Source organism: Sus scrofa, chromosome 14, assembly GCF_000003025.6.
Source record: "Sus scrofa isolate TJ Tabasco breed Duroc chromosome 14, Sscrofa11.1, whole genome shotgun sequence".
Lineage (NCBI taxonomy): Eukaryota > Metazoa > Chordata > Mammalia > Artiodactyla > Suidae > Sus > Sus scrofa.
In genome coordinates, this window is record NC_010456.5 from 41,718,169 (window position 1) to 41,740,998 (window position 22,830).

The 22,830-nt window shown below is 47.1% G+C and overlaps 1 protein-coding gene across 1 annotated transcript in view; it reads right to left on the reverse strand.

Moving 5' to 3' along the window:
* The window catches only part of ACACB (acetyl-CoA carboxylase beta), a 118,343-nt gene extending 96,595 nt beyond the window's left edge, over positions 1-21,748 (reverse strand). Inside the window, 3 exon segments of the mRNA NM_001206399.1 lie at positions 4,828-5,483; positions 10,823-11,034; positions 21,700-21,748. Of these exon segments, the coding sequence (NP_001193328.1) occupies positions 4,828-5,474 (647 nt within the window). The 5' untranslated portion in view covers positions 5,475-5,483; positions 10,823-11,034; positions 21,700-21,748.

Genomic DNA, 22,830 nt, shown 5'->3' on the forward strand with positions numbered 1-22,830 from the left:
CTTTTTATGGCCCTACCCAGGGCACATGGAAGTTCCCAGGCCCAGGGTTGAATCGGAGCTGCAGCTGCCGACCTATACCACGGCCACAGCAACACCAGATCTGAGCCGCATCCACAACCTTCAACGCAGCTTGCGGCAATGGACCCTGAACCCACTGAGCAAAGCTAGGGATCAAACCCACATCCTCATGGATACTAGTCGGGCTCTTAACCTGCTGAGCTGTGAGAACTCCATAAACTTATTTTATAACTTTAAATTTCAGGACTGCAGTTGCGTGATCTTGAACCTGTCCCATCCCACTCAAGCCACACATGCACCCCTTAGGGTAGAACAATTAGGGTAACAAGCTAGTAAGAGGTGGCTTTGAAACTGGTATCTTACCCCAGGTCCATCATATACTAAACACTCTGCTGCTTATTAAATAAGTGGGGTTGCTCTGTAACCTTCATTTCACAGTGTGTGAGTAACTGTTTTGCCGTATCATGTCATGTTCTCATCAACTCTATTTCAAAGGGTTGCATGAGAATTCCAACCAGGGGCGGGAGGAATGGTTTCCAAGTCCAAGGAAAGGCCACGTTCCAACTCCTGGCCTGAGATGAACCCACAAGGAGAGAGACAGGAGGGGAGCCCTGAACAGATGGCATGGTCATGGGATAATTGTAGCCAGTCCTTGTCAGGTGAGAAAATGTAAGGGAAAGGTAAGGCCGCACGACTGTATTAAAGGCAGAAGAAACTTGAAATTGGGAGTTTAACTCCAGGACTAACTCTGCAAAGTCACAAGATTTATGCTGAAGGGATTTTACGAGAACAAAAGTTCTAATGCTGCTAAAGAGGGACAAAACACCTAGTGGTCTATTCATTCATCCACACATCTATTCATCAGTTCATCCAACCATCCATTCATTCATCCCCAGACTCATTCATCAAGGGTCTTGCACACCCCTGAAATTCAGAATTCTGTCTTTGGCAAGTTTGGATTGCCTATTTCATTTCTGTATTTGGCCACTATTCCATAAATATGGCCCTGTTTTCATGGAACTGGTGGTCCTGGATCATTAACAACCAAGTAGAACAGTACAGAAATCAAAGACATCATCTCAAGGAGTGATTAAGTTTTCACAATACATCAGAGGGAACAAACAAGAATAGAGGCACCTGGGGAATCTTTCAAGGTGGGCTTTGATCCCTGAAGATACTTCCACACGGGCTTCTCATGCCAGTTCATCAGAAAAAATGAACACATGCTGGTCCCTCCATGAGAGGCCTCTGATTCCAGGACTCAGCTGGGGCTGAAAACGCTCTTGGGGAAAAATCCAGATCTTCGGAGGCACCAGAAGAACTCCTTGAGTTACCCCTGGTGCTAAAATTTCAAATTCTCAACTCTGAAAATCACATGTACTGGGGCAAAAGAACTGTGTGCCCTGTGAACTTTATGATGATGTGTCACAACCCAGGAGTCCAGTCCAGCCTCCTCCTCCTACAGATGAGGAATTGGAGGCTCAGAGAAGGGAAAAGGCCTACCCAAGGTCACACAGCATGTTGGTCCTACATCCCCTCACCCCCCAATGCACCTTCATCTCTATGATTGGTGCCTCTCATTTATAAAAACTGAACCCCCTCTGCCCCTTCCCCAGTTCTTTGCTGGGCCAAGGTGGGACAAATGATTTACATACAGTGCTAAGTTTGGGGTTTTGTTTTTTCCTTTTTTTTCCTTTTGGCCACAGCATGCAGCAGCTTGATGCGGGATCTCAGTTCCAGGCCAGGGACTGAACCTGGGCCACAGCGCTGAAAGCACAAAATCCTAACCACTTAGACCACCAGGGAACTCCCATATGCAATGAAGCTACAAGGGCAAAAAATTCACTTCATTATTTGGCTCACAGCAATGTAAAGATAGGCCCTTAGTTAGGCATTTTTTACCTTGATAAATGTGCCAGCCCAGAAAAGCTATTTTTTTGGTGGGGTTGGGGTGTATTTTTTTTATGGCTGCACCTGCAGCATATGAATCTGAGCCACAGCTGCACCTATGCCACAGCTGCAGCAATGCCAGATCCTTTAACCCACTGCACTGGGGTCAGAGATTGAACCCACACCTCCACAGCAACCCGAGCCACTGCAGTCAGATTTTTAACCCACTGTACCATAGCAGGAGCTCCAAAGAGCTGTTTCTTAAAGCACAAACCAACAAAGACTCTCAAAAGAGTGGCAGAAGACAGGGAGTAGAAAGTGGGAGTCTTGCCCCCGACTCCATATTTTAACCTACCATGAATTAAGTGTTTATTCTCCTGATAAGTGTCTTAGAAATACAAATTCACTTAATCCTCACACATTTCTAGGAATCCAGAACTCTGGGGAGAATAATAATAGAATCATTTATTACATTGGGAAGCCTATTCGTTTGATTTTTTTTTTTTTTTTCTTTTTAGGGCCGCACCCACAGCATATGGAAGTTCCCAGGCTAGGGGTCAAACCAGAGCTGCAGCTGCCGGCCTATACCACAGCCACAGCAACACCAGATTCAAGCCTCTTTTGCAACCCATACCACAGCTTATGGCAACCCTGGATCCTTAACCCACTGAGCGAGGCCAGGGATCAAACCTGCATCCTCATGGATACTAGTCAGGTTCGTAACTCAGTGAGCCACAAGGGGGACTCTGAGACATTCTTAATTAGAACTGGTAGGAGGACTGCACACAGTGGTCTCTTTCTTAGGGGAAGTCTGTGCTGGCTCTGTGCTGTCCCGTACCACAGCCACCAGACGCGAGTTTTCCCTTAAAGATCATCAAAATCAGTAGAGAGAATCTCCATTTTCCTCTATCTCCAATTTCCAACCACCAGAGTTAAAATTAAGCTCATCAGGAACATGGTGCCTATGGAAGAGCCCATTTCCTCGTCCCGGATTCCTCATTTTTGGCAGAGCATGTGCAAGAGGTGCTTAAAAGAAGAGCCAACAAGATGTCACTCCCAGGGCAGAAAAACAGACTGGAGGTGGGAAGGAATGCTAGAACACAGCAGGGGCTCTTTCTGGCTGGTGGAGTCACAGTCAGTGGCTCTTTTCTACTCTCCACTCTCTGGTATGGCCTAAGTTTTATACCTGTATTCCATGTGTAATTTGGCAGTGGAGGTGGCAAAACCTGAAAACAGCAACAAAAATGAAGCCAGTGACTTCCCTGCTGGCTCAGTGGGTTAAGGATCTTGCGTTGTCACTGCTTTGGCTCTGGTTACAGCTGTGGTGCTGGTTTGATCCCTGACCCAGGAACTTCCACAAGCCACTGACTACACTCCTGGGGTAGTCCCACCTGTGATGGACCTGGAGGTATTGAGGTAAGAGGTAGAGGGGCCCCTGGGCTGAGAACAGCTGGGACTTGTTAGGCTGAGTAAATTGGGCCTGTTTCTCTTTGACACGTCAAGGAGAAAGTTGATGGCGGGGGCTGAGCTCTGCTGCGGCAGAAAGATAAGATATGACTACATCAGTCACCCCTGGGGTCAAGGAGAGCTCCACAATTACACATGCACAGTAAGAACCCTAGGGCTCAAAAGGGAGCGGGCGCCAGGCCATAATAAGTCCTGATACCATCCTGGCATCCTTTGCTCTGGAATCCATCTTTGCCAAAAGATGCTCACACTTATCAGAGAGGGCCTTGTGCTCAATCAGGTGTGAAAAATAAAACAAGATAATGGTCTAAAGGTAAACAAAGACCTGGAAGAACTGTCCTGTGTAAGGATTTAGATCACTTCTCTGGCGAGCTCCCCACTCGGGGATGCCCGTACTCCCATTCCTCTTTAGGGTGTGTATTACGTTTTTGTTTTAGACTTAAATAAACTACTATTCTGTGCTCTCCCACATGCTGTACTGTGTCTCTAACAATAAACTTTATATCCATTTCACAGTCTTTGCCTCCCTGAAACACTCTTGCTTTCAACAGGGGGCAAGAATCAGGAAGTTCTACTTTTAGCCTCTAGCTAGTGTCTAGGATTCCTGGTTTTCATCCAGGCTGCCCAGGTTCAATTCCTGAGCAGAACATTAAGATCTTGCTCCAAGCCATCACTCACTGCTGTCTCTCCGAGATCAGTACTTGTTTGATGGATGTGGTGATAGTATTTGAATCTCTGCTTTTAAGGCATCCCTAGGGAGGGCACATTTTTCAGTTGTTAGTTACCTATTGGATAAATGAACGGATGAAGGAACAAACAGACATCTCAGAGTTCTCTTTGTGGCTCAGCAGTAACGAACCCAACTAGCATTCGTGAGGTTGCAGGTCCAATCCCTGGCCTCGCTCAGTGGGTTAAGGATCTGGCCTGTGGTGTAGGTCACAGAAGCAGCTCAGATCTGGTGTGCTGTGGCTGTGGCGTAGGCCGGTGGCTACAGTCCCAATTCGACCTCTAGCCTGGGAACTTCCATATGCTGTGGGTGTGGCCCTCAAAAAAAAGAAAAAAAAAAAAAAAGGAAAAAAGAAAGAAAAATGTCTCATCAGGACGCAGGGAAATTGTCCCTCCCTTTGGGTTCCCTTCACTACTTTGGTTCTTGCCAGTCTGAGCTCCTTCAGCTTAAATTGTAATTGGTTCTTATATAGGTCATCTTCCCCCAACTAGACCCCGATCTTCTAGAAAGCCAGTTTCCTGGCATGGGGCCCTGCACATGCACAGTAAATGCTCAACAAATGATCTTGATGGGAGGGAGGGAAGGGCAGGAGCAGGCTTCTGTCATCTGCTTTTCACCTGGCTACCCTCACAGCATGGGCATCAGTAGGTGGCTGGGCTGAGTGGGAAAGGGTGCAGCCCCCACCCTAACTCAGCCTCCTGGTTACAAAGACAAAGGGCTGTTACCTTATCGTGGTGACAGGGGTCTCAGCCTCGTCTGTAGTCGGGGCAGCCTCCAGGCCCAGGGTCCCCAGGCTGGCCCGGCTGCCCTTCCGGGAGGAGTCTCGGAACAAGCCAGCACCAGAGTCCTCATCAGAGGAGTTGTCATCGAAAGAGCCCAGGATGAAGTTGGTCATCAGCTGCCTCTTGATGTGCTCTTGCTTCTTGTCTTGTCTGGAGAGAGTTTTGGCTCGCTGGCCCTGGGGTCTGGCTGGCAAGGCCAGGCCACTTGCATTTGGGGCCTCCAGGCCTGCGGCCCGAGTCACGCTGGCTTGGGGTGCTGCGGGGGCATCAGAGGAGAAGAGGGGGTTTCCTTGGGGGTCCTGCTGTGGGGGTGGCCGGGAAGTTCTCTGCCTGCTGGTGTCTTTGGGGCCTTTGTGGGAGGCAGGCTCAGCCTGGCTGGAGGTCTTTGGCAGAGAGCTGCTGTTGTCATTTTCCTGCAGAGGCTCTGGGGAGCTGTCTGAGGCTGGGAGAGGCTCCCGACCCAGGAGGGAGGGAGCTTTCAGTTGACTTTTGGTGACTGGCTTGGAGTCCGTCATTTCACCCCAGACTTTTAACCAGGAAAAGGTCAGGCAAGAGATAATCAGGCAGGATAGAAAAAGGAGCAGGGTCATTCAGAAAATCTGTAAAGAGAAAAAGAGAAACATTTTGGGATCTAGGCAATCATGCTGTTTCACTCTTAAAGGAGCTGATGTGAGAGCCAGTTGGGGTTCTGTGTATTCTGCTGAGAGAGCCGGAGGGGAGAAGCACTGGGCAGGGAGTGGAGAAAGGGTTCTCCTTGCAGCTCTGTCCATCACATGCTCTGTGGTCTGGGGTATGTTTCCTAACCCCTCTGGATCTCAGTTTCTCATCTCTACTTTAAGATATATTAACACGTGCTCACCATAAATCACAAATGTGCATGTGACAGAGAACCAAATGAGATCACGTACATTAAAGGACTCCGTTATAGGATCATTATTCATAATATCCCCAAGGCGGAAACAATCCAAATGCCCAGTAACTGATGAAAGAATAGACAAGATGTGGTCCATCTATACTGTGGAATACTATTCAGCCATAAAAAGGAATGAACCATTGATACCTGCCACAACATGGGTGAATTTCAAAACATTATGCTAAGTGAGAAAACCAGTCCCCAAAAGGCCACATATTGTATGATTCTGTGTAGATAATACACTAATATTAGGCAAATGTGTAAAGATGAAAAGATCATTGATTGCTTGGGTCTAGTGGGATGAGGGGTGAAGGCTAAAGGGTATAAGATTTCTGTTCCCAAACTGATTGTGGTGATGGTTGCACAACTCTCTGAATATACCAAAAACTACTGGATTGCGTACTTTACATGAGTGAGTGGAATGGTATATGAATGTCATCTCGATAAAGCTTATCTTAAAAAGAGACTGCATATTCCAATTTGTAGATAAAAGGGAGTGTTGCTTCTGTCATTACCATCCTCATCACTGACCTCATCATCACCATCATTGTATTTTTTTTTTTTTGTCTTTTTGCCATTTCTTGGGCCACTCCGATGGCATATGGAGGTTCCCAGGCTAGGGGTTGAATCAGAGCTGTAGCCATGAGCCTGTGCCAGAGCCACAGCAACACAGATCCGAGCCGTGTCTGCAACCTACACCACAGCTCACGGCAACGCCGGATCCTCCTTAACCCACTGAGCAAGGCCAGGGATTGAACTCGCAACCTCATGGTTCCTAGTCGGATTCGTTAACCACTGACCCACGACGGGAACTCCACCATCATTGTATTATTATAATCAACACCATAGTCTTGGGAGGAGGAAGAGCACCCTGTCTCATTTTCCTCATTGCAGTAGTGCACCTGCGGCATATGGAAGTTCCCAGACTAGGGGTCGAATTGGAGCTGTAGCTGCCAGCCTAAGCCACAGCCACAGCAAGAGGGATCTGAGCTGCGTTTGTGACCTACATCTCAGCTCATGGCAATGCTGGATCCTTAAACCAGTGAGCAAGGCCAGGGATCGAACTCGAGTCCTCATGGATACCAGTCAGACTCGTTACTGCTGAGCCGCGACGGGAACTCCAGACAGGCATTTTCTTTTAAAATTTTGACACAGGAGTTCCCGTTGTGGCTCATCAGAAACAAACCCAACTAGGAACCATAATGTTGCAGGTTTGATCCCTGACCTCACTCAGTGGGTTAAGGATCTGGCGTCGCTGGAGCTGTGGTGTAGGCCAGCAACTACAGCTCAATTAGACCCCTAGCCTGGGAACCTCCATATGCCTCAAGTGCGGCCCTTAAAAAAAAAGAAAAAAAAATATTTCCTTACATTGACAATGTCCCTGGGGGACAAGACTGCCCTCTCATGAGATCCCCTGGTCTTAACTCCTACACCTCCTCCCTCCATCCTGAGGCTTCTGGGGGAACATCTTGGGACAAGGTCTACTTCTTACTCATCTCTTGCACAAAGAAACTCCTCAAAGAAAAGTTTAAAAAGCATGAGTAAGAGGAGTTCCTGAGATGGTGCAAGGGTTAAGAATCCAACCACAGCAGCTCAGGTTTCTTTGGAGACATGGGTTTGAGCCCCAGCCCTTGGAGTGGGTTAAAGAATCCTGGTTGCCACAGCTGCGGCTTGAATTCAATCCCTGACCCAGGAATATCATATGCCATGGGTGTGGCCACACGCACACCAAAAAGCAGGAGCAAGAAAGTTCAGAATCCTGAAATTTCTGATTCCCACAGGCCCTCAGGACAAATTTTGAAGTCGGTAATAGGTAGATGGTATTGCCCAAAATGGTACAAACACTATCCTGGCTTCCCCGGGAGCTCCAACAGCTTAAAGCCCTTTCCACGCAGGAGGTTGGGATGGTGGGTAAAGGTCCTTCAAGACACTGCCAAGTGGTCACTCTGGCTCTCACAGCCTCTGCTGGCCACCTGAGCCAAGCCTTTCACAACTCCGCAGCCCGCCCCCTCCACCTTAGCCAGAGGGTACAGACCGCCTTCGTGGACACAGCCTGTTCACTGGTCTGCCCTTGCCAACTCAGAGACCTTTGGACCTTTGGGTCATCATTCATTACTGGATCCTGGTGCCCAGCTTGCTGCTGGGTAATAGCAGGTGCTCAAAAATCGTGTACTGAATCAAAGCTAAATCCAGGCATGCCGGTTGAGCACCGACAGACGGCTTGAGGTGGGCTGGGAGTTTGACTTTAGGGTCTCATTTCTGAAGCTGCATTCAGGGACACCAGAGGGAACAAGCAGAGTGTCTCCGTGGCAGTCCTGGAGTAGCGTGCCAAGCAAAAGACCTTACACACATGTGGCCAATTTCAGGCATGCTTGAAATTCACACATTGGAAACTGTCAGAAGGAAGCAAGAGTGAAGTGCACTACACTGAAAAGCGAAGCCTCTCCCCACCCCAGACAGAAAAATACTTGAGTTATTGCTGAGAAAGTAAAAGCAAAAATATGCTGCAAAGGTTTGGGGTTTAGGAACCCTGAGAATGCATTCTTTGCATTGATTCCCATTGAAAAATCAATCAATATGCGGTTTTGCAGAAGGCAAGGGCTTCAAGGACTTGCTCAGGAAACCCTGGCTGGCTGGACGAATGGATGGCTGATGGGGACCGAGGGTGGAAGGACTGTAAGGTGGTCCAGTAGATGGCAGATGGGCGAGATGGCAGGACACATGCGTGGTAAGAAATTGAGGGCTGTGGGTGAAGCCACCAGGCTCTAAGTTGGAAGCCCTTATAACAGAGGGATCAGCAATTCTTCCCATTTGCCCTCCTGCCCCCACTAGGCAAATCCTTTAAGATTTACTGTTATTCTGATCAGGGCCAGTGGACCTAACATTCCCAAACCTACCTTGCAGAGGTTACCTGCACAAAAACCTCAGGGTATTCCCTTTCCTTGGCAGAAAGATGACAAGGGACCCACAGGCCACCACATGAGAACCTTCCCCATGTAAGTACATAGAGACAAAAGGGGACCTCTCTGAGGAAGCTCCCAAAGAAACCCTCTGAGCCTCAGTTTCTTCACATGTAAAGTGGGAATAGCAATTCTTGCCCCGTTTACCTGCCTCAAAGTTGTGCTTCGAAAAACCAATAGAGCACAATGGAATACTTCTCAGCCATAAAAAGGAATGAAATTGTGCCATTTGCGGCAACATGGATGGACCTAGAGATCATCATACTAAGCGAAGTAGATCAGACAGAGACAAATATCATATGATATCACTTATATGTGGAATCTAAAAAAAGATACAAAGGAACTTGTTTACAAAACAGAAACAGATTCAGAGACTCAGAAAACAAAACTATGGTTACAAAGGGAAAGGCGGGAGAAAGGGATAAATTAAGAGTGTGGGATTAATATATGCACACTACTGTATACAAAATAGACAACAGGACCTATTGCATAATACAGGGAACTCAACATTCTGGAGTAGACTTTATGGGAAAAGAATCTGAAAAAGAATCAGTACACACACACACACATATATATAACTGAATCACATTGCTATACACCTGAAACTAACACAACATTGCAAATCAACTCTACTCCAAGATAAACTATAAAATAAACTGAAAACCATCCATTTCCACACACACACAAAACCTTTATAGCATTTACATCTACAGAAACCATCAAGCAAGTGCACTGCCTTCCAGCTTCCAATCCTCAGAACAACTTAATGGATGTTACGATTGCAGTGGTCTTGTTTTCAGTACCATTTTACAGTTTGGTAAACTGCAGCTCAAAGAAGCTTGGTTCCTTGCCTTTGCTCAAATCCAAGCCCAACGCTCATTCCTTTTCCACTGTCCCGCCACCAAGAGTGGATATAAATAAATTCCATGAAGCGGAGGGTGTTACCATGTTGCTACAAGCAACACCTGGCTGTGTACCTGGACCAGGGGAGCTACAGGGCCAAGTGTACTTAACTGCGCCAGACGTGCATACAGTCTAGAAGGAGCTCGGTGTGATGAGACCTGCTCATCAACCCAGGTCCCAAAGTCAGCGGTGCCGCAGATTTAAGAAGAGACAAAGAAATAGAGTGGGGATCAGGGGGCTACCGCCTTCGAGAGGCAACAGCAACTCTCTGAGCCAAGTCATGATTCTTATTTGCTATTTTCTACTTCCTTATACGTACAGAATCACATATGGCATTTACAATGTTACTGATCAAGGCTATAGACATGCAAGGCACAGACCCTTTGTATTTATTGATGCTATAAATGATTAACCCTCCAGAGAAATTTTATATTGTTTAGGCTTAAGGCTCTTACGCCCTTTCCTCCAACTCCCTTAGGGTTCTGGTCATGAGAACAAGAATATCAATGTCTTTCCGTCAATGACATCTGGAGTATTTGGCAACTTGCTTTCAAGCAGCCACTCATATGATGTACATTTCCCGTCTCACTCCCCTTCCCCCAGAGGTCTGGGAAAGTCTTATATATTTTGTAAGCCTAGATTAGCGTTATTCTTCAAGTGCCATCTAGTTTCTTTGGCTCACTATGGCTTGTATACATGCATATCTGGCAAGCCTCCAACATCGGTGCATGTTGTTCAAGTCCACAACCCCTGGAGTCCTTCCAATGAACCCTTGCGGACATGCTGTGCCGAGCGGCTGCCCTTCACTGAAACAACCCAGCTGACCCGAAAACCCAGCGAGGGCCAAAGCTATTTTTATTTCTTGCAAACCAAACTCAAGCAACAGCTGCCTGGTGCCAGGGCAGTCGTGGCCCTGGTCATAACGAAGGCAGGAAACCACTCGCTTCCAGCAGGTGCTGGCTGGCCGCCAAGCAAGGGCTGGAGAGGGAGGGAGGGGTCATGAGTTTGTTTTCCAGCCCCAACCCCTCAACACGGCCTCCATACCTGGCTGGCCTTTTGAAGGACAGAGAGGACAGAATGTCAGCGGGAATACCAGCCACCCTGTTGTACACTGGATTTTTCCTCCCACCCAGATGAACCCCGAGCACTCGCTGCCACTTACGGTCACTGCAGATGGGGCCACCAGCTCCATTCTCGTGTAGTCTGACAGGCACCCACAGGGTGACTAAGGGAAGTGGGCCCGGGGAGTGTCACCTTTCAGCCAGAGGCTGGTATGATGCACCATGCCATGGGGGAGGAGCCTGGACCAGCCCATGCCAGATACCAATGAGTTTTCTCCCGAGTCAGGTGTACAGCACACTCTTAATCTGTCATCTGCAAATATAAGACACAGCCACTGTGCTAAGAGCTTCACACACATGATCAACTTCTCCCTGTAGCCCTCTGCAAAAGGTACCACTTCTTCCTCCACTTTTTTTTTTTTAACCTTTTCTGGGGCCGCTGCCATGGCATATGGAGGTTCCCAGGCTAGGGGGTCTAATTGGAGCTGTAGCTACCGGTGTACACCATAGCCACAACAACATAGGATCCGAGCCACGTCTGAGACCTACACCACAGCTGATGGCAATGCCGGATCCTTAACCCACTGAGCAAGGTCAGGGATCAAACCCACAACCTCACGGTTCCTAGTCAGATTCGTTAACCACTGAGCCACGATGGAACTCCCTTCCTCCACTTTCATAGGCTCCATCACTCCCCCAATTCACAGTTTTGGGATCCAGTGGCCTCACTTTAAAGCCCACACTCCTTATCATCGTGCCCTCCCACTCTGTGTGCAGAATTTCCCTCCATGAGGCCTGAGCAAGATCCTAAGTCAGCAGACCCGAGAAGTGACTGTCAGGACGGACGGCCTGGTTTCTTTGAGCTACAGGTTTTTATTTATTTATTTATTTATTTATTGTATTTTTGCCATTTCTTGGGCTGCCGCCACCACATATGGAGATTCCCAGGCTAGGGGTCGAATTGGAGCTGTAGCCACCGGCCTACGCCAGAGCCACAGCAACGCAGGATCCGAGCCACGTCTGCAACCCACACCACAGCCCATAGCAACGCCAGATCCTTAACCCACGGAGCAAGGCCAGGGATCAAATCTGCAACCTCATGGTTCATAGTCGTATTCGTTAACCACTGAGCCATGACGGGAACTCCAGGTTTGTTTTTAAATCTCTGCTGCATCCACTCCCCTAAGGAACTAAAATGCAACCAAGACATAAAGAACAAAACTACTTCCCTAGCCTTGGGGTGTTCCTCCTGGGAATGGCTTCAAGGGAGACAGGCGGGATCTGCCCAGAGAAAGAAATGAGCTTTCTCAAATCAAGATTTAGCTGCTAGAATCCCAGCATCAGGAAAAGCCACATCTGGAAAGCAGTTCAGAGAGAACTACTTCCAGGGGTGAGGATGGCTGGGAAGGAGAGCTAAGAGGAGCATTTTCTCTGGGCCTTTGAAGGCTGAATAGGAGTTTACCAAGTTGCCAGGGGAGGCGTGGGCAGGAAATCTCAAACAGAATTTGCTCTTGGCACCATGCTTATATGCCAACTTGGCCAAAGTTACTAAACCAGGAGCGGGGATTAGCAAATTAGTTCTATTGAGAAGGATACTCATTTGGGGTTTTTTTAGTATTTTTGTATCTGAAGAAGACATGTGACAACCTTCAGGTGATAAGGGAGGGAAGTGTACCTCCCCTACACACAGGAAGACCTGAGAAGGCACACACCATGTGTAATCCAAGGACCTTGCTTTGGCCTGCGATTGTGGCTAAGGGCACTGGGACAGTGCCATGCTTCCTTACCCCAGAGGAACAAGTGCTCAGAGATAGCAGGTGAATTGCAACTCTCACCTCTAAGAACAGACTCTTGTTCTGTTACACTCCTTAACTACAAAGACTAACTAAAGAGCCTTATGCTAATAACGATTACACCTCCTGTTAAAATGAGTATCTTGCATTCAGGATCATGTTTACTCCTCACAGCAGCCTGACAAGGGAAGTACCTATTCTTATTCCATTCCACAAATCACGCGTGAGAATTCAGTGTCAGACAGGAGGGGTGAATTTCCCAAACTCACACGGCTTGGAGGCACACAGAATCAAGCCCTGCTCGGTCCAACTCCAAAGCCTGGATTCATAAGTGGAGGTGAGCAGGCTACTGAGGCAATGGATTCATCAGCTATCCTCATGGATGGGTGGCATCAGAAACCAAGAAAAAAGACACGGGGCCGGGTGGGTGGTCAGCAATTCTGCAACTCAACACACAACAGAATGAGGTCTCTGGAGAAGCCCAGCAAATACTGTTAGAGGAAGCATAAAATATCTACAACCACTTGATCCTAGAATCGAGCAGGTGGGCAGCCTCGGGGGCTGCCGACTTGCGAACAGCTTCCAGAAGGAAAACGCATTTGAGAAACTGTGAATTTCAATCTTTCCCCAGTTAGAAAAAGGCTCAGATACCTAAAGTCCTAGGGTCCTCTGGGAGCCCTGACCTAGAAAGGGGTGTGTCCCCAGTGCCTGGTATATTGTCGGTACTCAGTTAACACCGGCTGAGCCAAACCCAGCTTTTGATGGGGTTGACCTGTGCCAGGCGGGGGAGGGTACGCAAAACCAGCCCAAGTGGTTCCAGACTGGCTCCCACCTCGGGGAAATGTAAGAGAAGCAGGTCCTCCACCTCCAGTGGACAACTGACTGCCATCTCAAAGGCCTCCGGGGCTCCTCTGTGGCCATCCTGCCTCACTCGAGTCATCCCAGCAGATGACGGATGAGGTCGACTGTCCCCCTCACCCAAGGTCCTGGTCCCCCACCACCTTTGCAGGTGGAACGCCACCCTCCTTGCTCTCTATTCCTTCTGTGCCAGGAATTTGCATTCCTCAACCATTACTCAGTCACCAGCAGGTCATTCCTAGGTGCCATGCCGCTTGGCACAGATGCGGAGCAAACAGAGCAGGAGTGGTCCTGCCCCATGTGGGGTTTATGCTCTCGCTGAGGAGCAAGTAAGACCACAGAGGATCATAAGGGCACAACCAGGGGAATCGCCACAAAGAAGACGCACTGAAGGACCATGTGATGGGGACCCGCGCCTTGGCCTTCGAGGGGAGGGAAGGCTTTCTCAGGCATGTCTATGAGATGGAAGAGGGTGATTTCACCAGGCAAAGGTGGAGGAATAGCGTCGGAGGCCCATGGAGCCAGAGATACTGAAGCTCAGAAGGGGGAGGAGCCAGGTACTCTGCAAGAACCCAACAGTCAGCCTGGAGCTGAGAAAAGGGTGGGGTGGGGGTGGGGCCGCAGTCAGAGATGCTTTAAGGGAGTCCTTTTTCCTTCTTGGAGCTATGGAGAGCTACAGCATGAGAGCCGACAGCCAATGCTACAGTCTGGCCGCCTGGGCTGGAATCCCAGCTCTGCCACCTACAAGCAGCATGGTTAACCTGAGTCTTAGTTTTCCCAATCTCAGCAGCACATCATCGGTGGATTGTTTAGCTGCACATAAATGAAGCCAGCAAACAGGAGGCGTTGTCAGGCTTGCTGGAGTATTAGTGCTGATGGCCTCTGCCTTGGAGACCACAGATTTGATACAACACTTACCCTGATGTGGAGCTGTTAGGTAGCGAGGACCTCTTCCCCCGCTGCCCTGGCTCTGCTGGCTGAGGGCTGCCACCCCAGCTAGTCCCAGGGCAGGGCCATTGCAGTATCCAACCTGAAAGGCAGTGCTGTAACTCCAGAGGAGGAAGCCTCCTCCTGTTGGAGCCACACACTCCCCTGGGGATAGCTGCTCCCCTTTGAGGCTGCCCCAATGCTTCCCGGCAGCTTGGGAAATCGGGTTGCGAATGTCAACCGAGCCCCACGGGTGATTTGCCTCCCTACAAAGAGGTAACCTCTCGGAAGTTCCCTTGTGGTGCAGCAGGTAAAGGATCTGGTGTTGCAGCAGCTGCAGTGCAGTCACGGGTTTGACCCCTGGCCCAGGTACGTCCAAACACTCCAGGTCTGGCCAAAAAAAAGAGCAACCTCTCTTCTGCCTCTCCCCTTTCTTTAAGAATATGTATTTGAGTCTTGGGCCTTCAGCTTTCCAGTTTTGAAACATGGCAACCTCACAGGGCTCTTGTAAAGACCAACTAACGAGAACGCTTGGGAGAGCTTGGACACAAGTATCAATGGCAGACTCAGGGACCACTTCTTGCTAAATTGCAGCAACACAAAAACGTCAAAGGGCAGGGAGAGGATCTGAGGGATGGCCTGGCCCTTGGGATCCTGATGGAATCCCAGTTTACAATCTCAGATAGTGTAGGCAGGCCGGCCTCGCTGATGGATTGAGTTTTGTGGCAGGAATTAATCCAGATCATTTTTGAGTATGAACCTAAGACCCCTATGGGCAGTGCAATGGAATGAACGTAATATATGATCTGGAGATGCTAGATTCAAGTTCTATTTCTGCTCTTTTTTCTTGCTCTTTTTTTTTTTTTTTTTTTTAAAGTCCACAGCTGGAGCATATGGAAGTTCCCAGGCTAGGAGTCAAATCGGAGCTGCAGCTGCCAGCCTCCCACAGCCACAGCAAGGTGGGATCCTTAACCCACTGAGCAAGGCCAGGGATCAAACCCGCATCTTCAAGGATGCTAGTCAGATTCATTTCCATTACGCCACAATGGGAACTTCCTATCAAAGCTATTTTTGAAAATCCTGCAGTCATAATGTTACTCAAAGCAAACACAAAAAACCTCCTCATGGACACCTTGGAAAGTTGTCATGGCACCATTTATTATCCTGCTCTTCCTAGGAAAACACCCTGTATATTTCAAGGCTACCAAACAATAGATGAAAGCTGTATGTTATAGAACAGTGACTGCTAATAATCACAGGAGGGCTGGTGGAAATTAAAAACCACCATCCACAACCAGCAATGAAATAATCATGTTCTAGGCTCCAACTATCAATGGCTTGTAAAAACATTTGGTGAAAGGCTGATGGGGGAACTCACAATGGAAACTGGGGTCAGTGTCACTAAAAATGGGATGACCAGACATTCTTTTCTTCTTGACATGATGCAATGAAAAGCACACAGTAACAGCTCTGGATTTGGACCTGAGGTGATTCAAGCCTCTAGACTTAGTGCTTATGAAGAGGGTCAGAGGAACATGCTAAATGGCACTTGGAGGATGTATAACAGCCACATCCAGGATGGGGGAAAGTCTATGGGACAAGCGACTCCGTTTCTTCAATAAGCAACGGGCGTTTAATAAAGGAGGGTGGTGATTCTTATAGATGAAAAGAGACAATAGGGTATTTTGTGGGTCCTGATTTAAATAAAGCCATCTAGAAGACAGCTTTGAGACCGCTGGTGGACCTTGAGCATGAACTGGATACTAGATTAAGGAAAGAGCATCAGTTGTGCTGGAGATAGTTAATCATAGCAACGGTTTTTGTGTTTTGCTTCATTTTGTTTTTGTCTTTTTAGGGCCGCACATACTGCATATGGAGGTTCCAAGGCTAGGGGTCTAATCAGAGCTGTAGCCACCGGCATACACCACAGCCACACTACCCCACGCAGGATCCGAGCCGCATCTGTGACCCACACCACAGCTCACGGCAATGGCAGATCCTTAACCCACTGAGCCAGGACAGGGATCGAACCTGTGTTGTCATGGATACTAGTCAGATTCGTTAACCACTGAGCTACAGTGGGAACTCCTGTTTTGTTTTTTTAAAGTCCCCAGCTCATTTAGAGATATGTACTAAGATATTTATCTGGCTCTGAGATTTGCTTGAAAATGCTCCAGAAAAACAGAACTCCAGGTAATAATATGTACACCAAAGTATTCAGGGGGAAATGCAGCCTGGTGTCTGAAACGTTTGTGGAATGTGTTAAAAAGCATAGATAGAGGGACAGACGAATGACAAAAGCAAATAAATTGTTAATGGCAGAATCTAAGTGGTGGGTGCATGGGTGCTCGCTGTAAAATTCTTTCAACTTTGTTGCATGTCTGAAAATGTTCATAATAAAATCTTGGAGGAAAACACAGGGCAAAAAGGTGTACATGTGAGTAGGAGAAACTAAAAGGCAGAAACTTAACAGTTAGTGAAAGCGGGTCATGAATCCCTGGGGGCTTGTGCTATTCACTCTACTTCTGAATGAAAAGAAGTTAACTTTCTATATATTAAAAAGTTTCAAAACATAAAGCAAGATGTAAGGCACCCTGCCTGCTGATTAATACTTATCAGTACTATGTGCTGGGCTCTGTACTGACCATTTCTCATTAGTATCCCATGCTACTCTGTGAGAGCAGTGTCACTAGAATCCTATTTAATGAGAAGGAAACCCGGAGTGTGAGAACTTAAACTTGCCCAGGATCATGCTGGCATTGAGCCGTGGAACAAACGTGCCCTTCTTCCTGGAGATCTGGCCACAGTGGTCCCCTTCAGTCCTGCATGCATTGGCCCGTGTTCTGGAATGTTCCTCCCCTCCCTGCCCCCATCCATGGTTATCTCTTGCTCCTTTACTGGTCTTTGGCTCCAGTGTTCCCACTGCAGACTTGCTCTGACCCCCTTATGGGTCTGTCTTATTCTCTGTGACAAGTGCTTTCCCTTTGTGTCATTTATCACCTGCTCACCTGACATATTTTCACCTATGAACTCATTCATCTGCCCCAGTGGAATGTGAGCTTCCTGAGGACAAGGACTGACTCTGTCACACTCTCCACTCCACAGTGTGGCACCTCACACATGGGAGGGTTGGCAAATAGCTGTTGGATGCACAGATGCCACATCTGGCTCAGGTGTGGCTGAGTGCCCAGCCCTCCTACCTCCTGAGATGGTCCTCCTGCCCCACTGAGTCCCAAGGGTGTGAGTGTCAAGGTGAGGTGCTGGGCAACCACCTGGATGGGCACCCTGCTCCCCCTCCCTGGGATACAAGGGACCTTGGGAGACAGAACAGCTGGACGCCCAACATCTATCCTAGGACCTTCCAGCTCTCCTTGTGCCCCTCACAGGGAAGTTATGTGCAAGATCACTGTCACTAGAACTTACTAGTCAGTGCATAATAGCCGAGACTTGGAAACAACCTAAATGTCCATCGATAGAACAATGGATTAAGAAGATGTGGTACATATATACAATGGAATACTACTCAGCCATAAAAAAGAACAAAATAATGCCATTTGCAGCAACATGGATGGAACTATAGATTCTCATACTAAGTGAAGTAAGTCAGAAAGAGAAAGACAAATACCATATGAGATCCCTTATTTGTGGAATCTAAAATATGGCACAAATGAACCTACCTACAGAACAGAAACGGACTCACAAACATGAAGAACAGACTTGTGGCTGCCAAGGGGCGGGGGGAGGGAGTGGGAGAAACTGGGAGTTTGGGGTTAGTAGATGCAATCTATTGCATTTGGAATGCCTAAGCCGTGTACTGTACAGCATAGGGCACTATATCCAATCTCTTGTGATTGACCATGATGGAAAATAATGTGAGAAGAAGAGTGTGTATATATGCATGACTGGGTTACTTGGCTGTACAGCAGGAATTGACAGAACATTGGAAGTCAATTTAAAAAAAGAAGAACCCAGACAGCTATGGTCAATTAATCTTCAACAAAGGAGCCAGGAATATAAAATGGGAAAAAGACAGTCTTTTCACCAAGTTGTGCTGGAAAACTGGACAGCCACATGTAAATCAGTGAAACTGGAACACACCCTCATACCATGTACAAAAATTAACTCCAAATGGCTGAAAGACTTAAATGTAAGACAAGACACCATCAAACTCCTGGAAGAGAACATAGGCAAAACATTCTCTGGTATCAACCTTACAAATGTTTTCTTAGGTCAGTCTCCCAAAGCATCAGAAATAAAAGCAAAAATAAACCCATGGGACCTAATCAAACTGACAAGCTTTTGCACAGCAAAGGAAACCATGAACAACAACAACAACAAAAAGACAACCTACAGAATGGGAGAAAATAGTTTCAAATGATGCAACTGACAAGGGCTTAATCTCTCAAACATACAAACAACTTATACAACTCAACAGCAAAAAAGCCAACAATGTAATTGAAAAATGGGCAAAAGACCTGAATAGACATTTCTCCAAAGAAGATATACAGATGGCCAATAAGCACATGAAAAAAAAAATGCTCAACATCCCTGATTATTAGAGAAATGCAAATCAAAACTACCATGAAGTACCACCTCACACCAGTCAGAAGGGCCATCATTAATAAGTCCACAAATAACAAATGTTAGAGGGGGTGTGGAGAAAAGGGAACCCTCCTGCACTGTTGGTAGGTATGTAAATTGGTACAAGCACTTTGGAAAACAGTATGGAGGTACCTCAGGAAACTAAATATAGAACCACCATATGACCCAGCAATCCCACTCTTGGGCATATACTTGGACAAAACCTTCCTTAAAAAAGACACATGCACCCGCATGTTCATTGCAGCGCTATTCACAACAGCCAAAACATGGAAACAACCTAAATGTCCATCGATGGATGATTGGATTAAGAAGATGTGGTATATATACACAATGGAATACTACTCAGCCATAAAAAGAACAAAATAATGCCATTTGCAGTAACATGAATGGAGCTAGAGACGCTCATAATAAGTGAAGTCAGAAAGAGAAAGACAAATACCATATGTCACTTATAGATGGAATCTAATATATGGCACAAATTAACCTTTCCACAGAAAAGAAACTCATGGACTTGGAGAATAGACTTGTGGCTGCCAAGAGGGAGGGGGAGAGAGTAGGAGGGACTGGGAATTTGGGGTCAATAGATGCAAACTATTGCCTTTGGAATGGATAAGCAATGGGATCCTGCTGTATAACACTAGGAACTATGTCTGGTCTCTTGTGACGGAGCATGTTAATGTGAGAAAAAGAATGTATACATGTTACATGTGGCTGAGTCACCTTGCTGTGCAGCAGAAAATTGACAGAACACTGCAAATTAGCGATAATGGAAAAAATAAAAATCATTATTTTAAAAAGAAGAAGTCTGAGAGTAACAGGCCTGAAACCCAGGTCTACCCAGATTTCATCTTCCTCCACCCCTTTCCCAGCAAGCAGGCTGTTGAAAAACTGACTCTGGCAACAGGGCTCTTTGGTGAATCTGGTGTAGACACACTGGGAGCTACAGAGCAGTGCTTCAAGACACCAGTGAGATTGTTGGATAATAATAAAGGCTAATATTTGTTGAGCTCTTACTACCTACCAGGCATTATGCTGTATAGTTTACTGTCCCTTTAAAGGTCTGCAGAAAACACTGTGAAGGATGTGGTCCCATCTTGCAAATGGAGATGAGGTTCAGGGGGGAGTCAGTTGCCCAAGGTCATATCATCAAGGGGCAGGTCAGGGGCTGAAGTGTGCTGGGTGCTCTGAGGTGCAGAGAGCAGGACTTTGGGCATGGGGCTAACCTGGGCGGAGCTCTGCCATGGGTCTCTGATTGACCTGAGCCTGTCACCATGCCATGCCCAGCAGCCCCGGGTCCCTAGAATAAATGGCCATAGCCTGTCTTACTCCATGGTAAGTTTACTATTATTATAACAAAGAGATTTATTAGAATAGAATGTGAAATGTTCATGAAGTTTTCAGATAAAATGCAAGATTTCTGACCACGCTTCCAAGGTTTCCCACACTCTCCTCTGAAGGAAGAGCCCTGAGTCAAAATTCAGAGCAAAGAGTGGCTCAGTGAGTTAAGAATCCAACTACAGCTGCTCGGGTCCCTGGAAGCATGGGTTTAATCTCCAGCCCGGTGCAATGGGTTTTAAAGGATCTGGCGTTGCTGCAGCTGTGGCTTGGATTCAATCCCTGGCCAGGGAACTTCCAAACACCACAGGTAAGGCCATTAAAAGAAAAAAAAAAATTCTGAGAAAGCTTTAGAATGAGGTAGTCCCAAGTTTCTACCAGGATAAGACTTTGAGGAAACCTCTATTTCAAAAGATTAAAATGTTTATTTCCCCATAATGATCAAGTATCTCAGGTAGTGTCATACGCTAATTTCTGTCTTGGATCTGAAGGTCATGAGACTCTGACGGAGTTTACACAGCACCTGAGCAGGAGCAAATAAAACGTCTTCATATGAACATAAAATGCCTTCCCAGAGCTCCTCAAATAGTCATGACATGGGGATGTTTGCACCTCCAATCACATGATTTAGAATTGGCTGGGTTTTTTCCAGTTAAAACCCAAGGAGGTCATTAAAGAAATCTTGTAATGATCCCCGCAAGGCACAGTAAGAAGTAGAAACAGTGTAGAAAACAATGTCTATAGCTTTCAGGTTTTTAATTCAAAAACCCGCTTCCTGCTTAACTCTCCCTGCGTCCTAACCACTTATGTTAAAATAGTTCCCACATCAGGAAAGCCGGAACAAAAGGTCTGAAGGAAACAATGTCTGGGGGTGTGGTTGTAAAAGGTGAGGGGACAGCAGCTTCCAGGAGGAAGGACAGACAGAGGATTGGTCAGAAAGACGCCCCATTTCATTCTCGGCTGCTTCGGTCTTTTACTCTGTAACATGCTGTTCAAAAAAAAAAAAAAAAAAAAAAAAATCTCGTCTTTCTAGCAACACACGACCACCAGAAAAGCTTTTCTCTTAGAGTCTTTTTCTTTTTCTTTCTTTTTTTTTTTTTAATGAGTAACAGTTTGAGAGACTGGACATCTATACAAAACAGAATTCCTTACGACAGAAGTTTTGGGGACCAAAATATCCCAGGATTGCCTTTTAGGTAAAGCTGAAACCTAAACCATTTTGGTCTGTGAAACTGATGCAAGTTTGCACAGGGATCCCAGCAACATAACCATTTATAGAAGCAAAGAAAAACCTTTCATCGCCGCACATACATTCTGTTTGGAGCCCTTCAGACAGGCTTCCTGCACACAACAGGCGTGGCTGATTCTTGGGCACTTGCGCAGGCTCCTCTGGGTCTTAAATTCCTGTTCTCAAGAACGCTGTGACCCGGGGAGTGGGAAGCAGGAGCCCACTTACCACTTACCTGGCCGCTTTTTCTTTCCCCATGTCCTCCCATTGCGAGTTGAGGCTGAGGTTTTTCCAGATTGTTTGCTGAGGACCTGAATCTCAGCCAGCTGGCTGCTCGCTGCTGTGTCTATAAATGTTAACGTTTAGATGAACTGACCCCTGCTGTTTAAAAAGATCCCTGGAGCACTTAACTTTCAAGGTCCCCAAAGAACAGGCATAACCCGGGCCAAGCGGAGAAAGTTCTGCTGTCCTCCTTTTCATCCCATCTCTTGCTTTATTTCAAAATCCCTACATATCTACGCCACGGGGGAAATAAAATCCAAGTTATCGTCAGCAACACAAAGTCATTTTGGCTCTCCTGGAACAGGATGAAAAATTTTTTTTTTTTTTTTTTTTTTTTTTTGCTATTTCTTGGGCCACTCCCACGGCATATGGAGGTTCCCAGGCTAGGGGTCCAATCGGAGCTGTAGCCACCGGCCTACGCCAGAGCCACAGCAACGCGGGTCTGCAATCTACACCACAGCTCACGGCAACGCCGGATCGTTAACCCCACTGAGCAAGGGCAGGGACCGAACCTGCAACCTCATGGTTCCTAGTCGGATTCGTTAACCACTGCGCCACGACGGGAACTCCAGGATGAAAATTAACCCCGTGCAGCCTGAGGGATGTTTGAGAAATGGCTTCTGGGACAAACCCACAGTGAAAGTTTGAATGGGTTGAAACAATCATTATCAAAAGATCATCTGGCTTCTTGCCCTGGAAGAGATTTTGTAAAACCTTCTCCAGGAAGGCACCATTCAACAAAACGTTTCCTATTTTTCGTGACTTGGGAAAAAGAAACAGAAACAAAACAGCTCGTTTCCCAGGCAGGGTCAGCTGGCACTCACTAGAGCTGGTGGAGAAGAAATCCAGCCCATGCTGCTGGTACAACGTGGGCTGTAGAAGCTTGTAGGGCAAAGGTCACGTCCAAGTCCATGCCTGAATGGGTGTAGCTGAGGCCACAGAGAAGGGCATTGTACTCTGAGCAAAGGTAAGGGGACCACAGTTCAGCAGTCTTGAAGGTGGAAAAACTCAGAGGGGTGCTAAACAGATGCAAAATGATTTAAATGGTGGCTGTGCAGGCACCGCCTTCATAGCTGGAGCTAGT